The following is a 6,765-nucleotide window of genomic DNA, read 5'->3' on the forward strand; positions in this document are numbered from 1 at the left end:
GTCCGTCCCGGGCCGGGCCGGGCCGGGTCGGTCCGTTCGTCCCCGCCCGGGCTGGATCTGCGAGTTGCAGGAGCGGCAGTTGTTGGTCAGATGTTCGTGTTTCTGCTTCTCACTAAAGGACCTCGAACAGATGGCGAAGGAGCAAGATAAAGAGTCGGAGAAACAGGCTTTGCTGCGGGAAGTGGAAAACCATAAGAAACAAATGCTCAGGTGAGGGGGGTCGGGCAGCAATCGCTGGTTACAGGTTCCTTGTTGCCTGAGGTGATCAGTTCTGTACAACGTCTTTCGGATCCTGTTTTGCAAACACAGTTGCTGACACGATGGTGTTTTGCCCAAGACCAAGTGTGGATCAGGGATGGGAAGAGTAGAACTCCTTTCTCCTTTTCTCTCCCCTGTCCTGATTCCCCAACCGAGGTCTGTCCCTTTCAACAGCTGAGCATGTAAGTAGGTGGCTTGAGAGTCTGTCATTTGACAGCTGGTAAGGGTCTGTGTCACTTCACAGCTGGCACAGTTTTCTTGCCTTAATCCATAAACCAGACAGTTAGGAAAAGAAATTGACAAGACAGTATATTGTTATTCTGTGGTGTAATGCAGAGAAAGTCTGTGCACATATCTGGGGTGCTCGGGTGGTGACTGCTTTGTGAAAATTGTTTTCACTTGCAAGGAGTTATCATCAGGTTACAACATTGTACTTTTGTGATTTCAGCAATCAGGCAGCTTGGAGAAAAGCAAATCTAGCTTGCAAAATTGCTATTGACAACTCTGAGAAAGATCAGCTGCTGCAGGGAGGAGACTCCTTAAGACAAAGGTATGAACTGTCCCACTGCATGATCTGAGATTTAAGGACTGTATGCTGTACTCATTAGTTTTAAATAGAAGTGGCACAACGTTTTGAAGTGATTTAATTGTAGCTGGAACATAAATCTGCTCTTATGAGTGCATTTACCTTTTGTGGAGATGTAAACTGTTAGGAACTGTGATAATTTCAGGTTTTGTTGGTGTTGGTATGTCTAAGCAGAGAAGGGGATAAGTTAGCCTTCATAGTTTTTCTGTCTGTCATTTACATTTATGCTAATCAGGGTTTTAAACAAGTAGTGGATCATCATGCAAGCTGTTTTCTCATGCAAAACCGGGTGTAAGCTCATGTAATTGTAATAAGTTGGCATATTTAGTATCATGAAGTAACAAATGGGATACCCAAGATAATAAAGTAGTTTTATCAGAGCTTCCACACCATCTCATGAAGCTGTATAGGCATGGATGAAAAAACAGGGAAATACAGGCCTTCATGAGATACTGAGATGGTTGTTTTGACTCATTATTTTAGTATTTTCTGATATTTTTTTTTTATTGTTTAGTGAAGATAATCTGAATTTGTCATGCAGTAAAAGCTAGTTGTGTCTTTTATATGTTGGCAAAGATCTTTGGGGCCAGGCTCTGTTCTAAGCTCCCTGACAACAGCATTTTCCCCACAGTACCCAGAGATGTAATTTCATCCCTTCCTGCTTTACTTTTTCTGTTTCTTTTTCAGGAAGACTACAAAGAAGAGTCTGGCAGAGAGTGCAAGTAACATCACGGAGAGTCTGATGGGCATTAGCAGGATGATGTCACAGCAAGTCCAGCAGAGTGAGGAAACCATGCAGACCCTAGGTACAGAGGTTATTTGGGTGTTGGGGTATGGATTAGATGATGGAAACACCTTTTGCCAGTTCACTTAGGATGGGGAGAGACAAAATGACATGGTGTGGAGCATGGTGCAAACCTGCTTTCCTGTAGGAGAATGTACTACGAGGCTATTTAAAGGACCGTTCAGCAGAATTCCTCTAATAGTTTGACATAAGCAGAGAATAATAACATACATTGCATGGAGTTGGTTGTTGGAGTTTCTGTTTCATTGTTATGAAAAGGAAGAGAGGGCAGAATGAGGATCTTTTGCTTTTGTTTCACATAAAAGCAACTAAAAGCAATGTGAGTTCACAGGGTGCTAAGAGCGTAGTTGGTGTTGCTCTGCTACTGTCCTGGCATGCATTTGGTAACAGCAGAGAAAATGAAAGCATAAGTACAAGTCCATGCACAGGAGAAACTTATTATGGCTGGGTCTAAGCAGAGAAGGGGATAAGTTAGCCTTCATAGTTTTTCTGTCTGTCATTTACATTTATGCTAATCAGGGTTTTAAACAAGTAGTGGATCATCATGCAAGCTGTTTTCTCATGCAAAACCGGGTGTAAGCTCATGTAATTGTAATAAGTTGGCATATTTAGTATCATGAAGTAACAAATGGGATACCCAAGATAATAAAGTAGTTTTATCAGAGCTTCCACACCATCTCATGAAGCTGTATAGGCATGGATGAAAAAACAGGGAAATACAGGCCTTCATGAGATACTGAGATGGTTGTTTTGACTCATTATTTTAGTATTTTCTGATATTTTTTTTTTATTGTTTAGTGAAGATAATCTGAATTTGTCATGCAGTAAAAGCTAGTTGTGTCTTTTATATGTTGGCAAAGATCTTTGGGGCCAGGCTCTGTTCTAAGCTCCCTGACAACAGCATTTTCCCCACAGTACCCAGAGATGTAATTTCATCCCTTCCTGCTTTACTTTTTCTGTTTCTTTTTCAGGAAGACTACAAAGAAGAGTCTGGCAGAGAGTGCAAGTAACATCACGGAGAGTCTGATGGGCATTAGCAGGATGATGTCACAGCAAGTCCAGCAGAGTGAGGAAACCATGCAGACCCTAGGTACAGAGGTTATTTGGGTGTTGGGGTATGGATTAGATGATGGAAACACCTTTTGCCAGTTCACTTAGGATGGGGAGAGACAAAATGACATGGTGTGGAGCATGGTGCAAACCTGCTTTCCTGTAGGAGAATGTACTACGAGGCTATTTAAAGGACCGTTCAGCAGAATTCCTCTAATAGTTTGACATAAGCAGAGAATAATAACATACATTGCATGGAGTTGGTTGTTGGAGTTTCTGTTTCATTGTTATGAAAAGGAAGAGAGGGCAGAATGAGGATCTTTTGCTTTTGTTTCACATAAAAGCAACTAAAAGCAATGTGAGTTCACAGGGTGCTAAGAGCGTAGTTGGTGTTGCTCTGCTACTGTCCTGGCATGCATTTGGTAACAGCAGAGAAAATGAAAGCATAAGTACAAGTCCATGCACAGGAGAAACTTATTATGGCTGGAAGACTGTTTTCACCCAGTCTCCAGCTGGGATGAGTAAGAGACGGGGGGGATCAAGTGACTTGAACCCGAGGTCACTCGCTCTGTCAGCAGAGCATCAGGGACTGTGAAACCGAGATTTCACCCAGGTCTTTGGCTTAGACTCCTAAGACAATAAATCAAGTGACCTGGCAGAACTGGTGATTCATGAAGTATTTAGAAGTTGGATCTGTGTTGCCTGGGCCTCTTACTAGCTGTGCTTTTGGGCAAACAGTTTGAAGACAGGGATAAGTAACAACTTTTGCCTTCCTTGTTCTCTGCCCCCATCTGAGGATGGCAGCTGGGCATGGTTTTGTTCATGCAAATGTAGCATGTTTCTTCTCCCATTAAAAAGACAGTTTGGCAGACACTTTTTCACCCCATTTCTGACTGAATAGCAGTTGGAGTTCATCAGGGAAAAAACTATCAAAAGTCATTTACAAAACCCAGCTGCAAATTTCAAATAAGTCATTAGAATTTCCTTTTTTCTGATCAAGTCCTTTCCTAGCGTGCAGCAAAAATATAAAGCTGTGAAGTAGGGAAGTTCTGCTTTGTCATGAATGATGGGAAACAAGTTTTCTGTTTCGCTTGGATCACAGTGCCTCTTGAAGATGGGAGATAATGGTTTGCAAAATATTACGGACATATTTGTGCTGTGCTTGTTTTTGTGAACCAGACAATGCTTGGAGTTTGACCTTTCTTTAATCAATCAGTTCACTACAGAGTGATCTATCAGCGTTCCCTGTTGTACAGGGTATGCATTTTGTAATACAAGAAAAATAGGACTCCTCAGTAATTTAGAAGGAGGAAGGCTGAGGAGTTGGGAGCATCAGTGTGTTTGCTTGTTTGTTTTCTTACAGGGAAAGAGGAGGTGAAAGGGACCAATGTTCCTTCAAGCTGTTTTGGCATATTCTCAAGTTCTATCTTTAGTTAAGACCAATCAACACACTTTTCCTCTAGCTTATTTTCTCTTTTTTATTAGGGAAAAACAAAACAAAAAATAATTGTTTGTCAAAAATAACTATTAAAAACTGTTTAAATTGTTTGAGCTGAACAATTAAGGAGCTTTTACTGCAGCATGTTTCTTTTTAACTTTCTGCAACCCCATCCAAAACACTGATTTACTGCTCTGGCTTGAGGGAACAGTTGCAGTTGTGCAATTAGTATATTCAAGTATTGACCTGTCGTGCTGCTGCTAGAACTGGTGATGCTAATGGTGATTTTGTCTCTCTTAATTTGGTGTTTCTAGCAGCATTCTTACTTCACTCTGCTTCCAGTGAGCTCTCAGGTAGCACTGCCTTTTTTCATAAAAAACATGAACTAGGTTTGATCTGGTTACCTAAACATTCTGGAACAGGACATGGGTCTGTAAGCCTTTCTGAACTCTTTATTTTGCTTTGCATTTTTCCTTAGCACATCAGGACTATTTACTTGTGAAAGCTTCTGCAAGAACAGTCTGCATTTGTCTTGCCCATGAGTCAGTCTGACCCAGGAGGCTCTCACAGGCACTATCTGTATTGCCAAATATTGCATGCTTATATCCTTTGCCGTGGTGTTTCTGAAGCTCAGCCAGCTGATGATTTTCTTTCCCCCCCCCCTTGATTTCAGCCAATTCTTCACGAACCATCCTGGAGGCAAATGAAGAATTTAAGTCCATGTCTGGGACAATTCAGCTGGGGAGAAAGCTCATCACAAAGTACAACCGCAGGGAACTGACGGACAAGCTGCTCATCTTTCTTGCCCTTGCCTTGTTCCTCGCCACCGTGCTCTATATTTTGAAAAAAAGACTCTTTCCATTTTTGTAAAACTCCAAAGTTAGACTGAAGTATTAAAAAAGATCAGAAAGAGATGGCATAATCATGGTAGGGCTTTTAAATAAAATAATAAAGGGATATAGCAATGACTGACAGAGTGTTAGAGCAGGCGTGACATTGTACTGTCCCCATGGAGCATGTGACCTGACTAAGAGAGAAGGAGCAGAAGTCAGGAAGAAGCAGGTAGATCCAGGTGTGGAAAGAAGAAACACCAATCTGCCTGTAGGTTTGGGGAACAAGATGAACACTTGAGGAACTAGGCACTCAAAGGTGCCAGTATTAACTTTCAACCTCTCTTTATTCTGCCTTGAAATTAACTTCTGTCCTTGGCTTGGACTGGAAGTTGCTTTGACATCAATCTGAGGTGCTGAGAGAAGAGGAAGGATGGAAGAGAGAAACTCGCATACATGCCATTAATTAACTATCTGTTGTATCAGTGTAAACTGAGTTTTGTTTAAAAACAAAGTCTAATGGATTGAAAGAGCCTGAATAACTTCCAGTGTAAAAATTCTATGTAATTCTTAAACCAGTTGTCGCTTATGGAGTGTTTTTTCTGGGAGCATAACACATGCAGCCTGGCTCTGCTCCTCTTGGCCTCAGGGGACTCTCACCAAAGCAAAAATGGGAGATGCATTTGTTACTAATAATTGGTGCAATATATTTGAGAATTACATTTCCAATCTGTTGAAATCAAAGCCTTTGTGTTCCTTTTCTTTATAAAATTCCACTTTATATTTGCAAAATACTGCCAAGTTGTATATTTGAAATTTTTTCTTTCTCATACAGCTGATTTTTTCTCAGTGCAGTATGTTACAATTACTACATTCCCTATCTCTTGTGCTTTAGTAATGGGAAGTGATTTGCTTTAATAACATGAATACCAGCTTGCAACAGTCCATGTCATACCTTGAAGTACTAAAAATTGCACTGTGATGTTCTTAAAACTGATGTTGCCTTGTCTTCTGGAAATTGTTTCATTGTTTCTTCAGAGCTGTCTGGTAAAGTTTACATTTTGTTTAGGAAATTCTCACAGAATGGTTAAATACTGCCTTAATTTAGCCAGTAGAAATGAACTTTTTCAAAAGGCAGTGCTACATAAATCCTAAGAAATGCCATGTGAAGGAAAATGCAGTGTGTAAGTTTATGTGGAATCTGAGGCTGGGTTACCTTTGTAGTTAGTTTGCAATAGTATCTTTAGAGAGAAGAGGTGACCAGTCGATTATCTTGTAATATTTATTTACTAGATCTCTCCAGCAGTCCCAGTTTACCCTTTTGCTGGCAGCTGCTAGAAGTGGTGAGTGAATCCAGAAGTGGCAGGAGGTTGTGGGAATCCAGCCTGGAGTGCGGGACAGTTGAAGTGGTGATTTTGTGGCTAAGTGCATAAACAAGAAAAGCTGGCATTTAGAATCCAGTTCAAAATCACGGGCTCTGCCTCAAGAGTATGATCCCTGAGCCTTTCGTCTTGGGATAGTAACAAGGCATTTGGAAACCCCTGCAGTAGGGTTGGTACATCCCGCAGAGGGCACCACTGCCTGGGAGTCGAGAGTGTTTTCTTGCCCTGGAATTCCTGTGCTACATAGACAAGACAGAATGGATGTGGCTTTTCCCGTATAGTTTCCTCATCCTGTGTCAGTGCAGCCTTCCTAAGAGACAGAATGACATAAAGATTGAAAGAAACTGACAATGTGCGTGTTCTGCTTCTGAATAAGAGCGAAATTACTCAGCTTGAAAAAGATGTATGTTGCACAA

General features: G+C 41.2%; 1 protein-coding gene across 1 annotated transcript in view; it reads left to right on the top strand.

Annotated features, from left to right (window-relative positions):
• Positions 1-5,151, top strand: part of BNIP1 (BCL2/adenovirus E1B 19kDa interacting protein 1) — a 6,418-nt gene extending 1,267 nt beyond the window's left edge. The window contains exons 2-5 of the mRNA XM_010002080.1: positions 119-210; positions 707-808; positions 1,532-1,650; positions 4,811-5,151. Coding sequence (XP_010000382.1) covers positions 119-210; positions 707-808; positions 1,532-1,650; positions 4,811-5,007 — 510 coding nt within the window. The 3' untranslated portion in view covers positions 5,008-5,151. The remainder of the gene's footprint in view (positions 1-118; positions 211-706; positions 809-1,531; positions 1,651-4,810) is intronic.
• Positions 5,152-6,765: the final 1,614 nt, after the last annotated feature.

Source organism: Chaetura pelagica, unplaced genomic scaffold (genome assembly GCF_000747805.2).
Source record: "Chaetura pelagica isolate M959 unplaced genomic scaffold, ChaPel_1.0 scaffold356, whole genome shotgun sequence".
Classification (NCBI taxonomy): Eukaryota; Metazoa; Chordata; class Aves; order Apodiformes; family Apodidae; genus Chaetura; species Chaetura pelagica.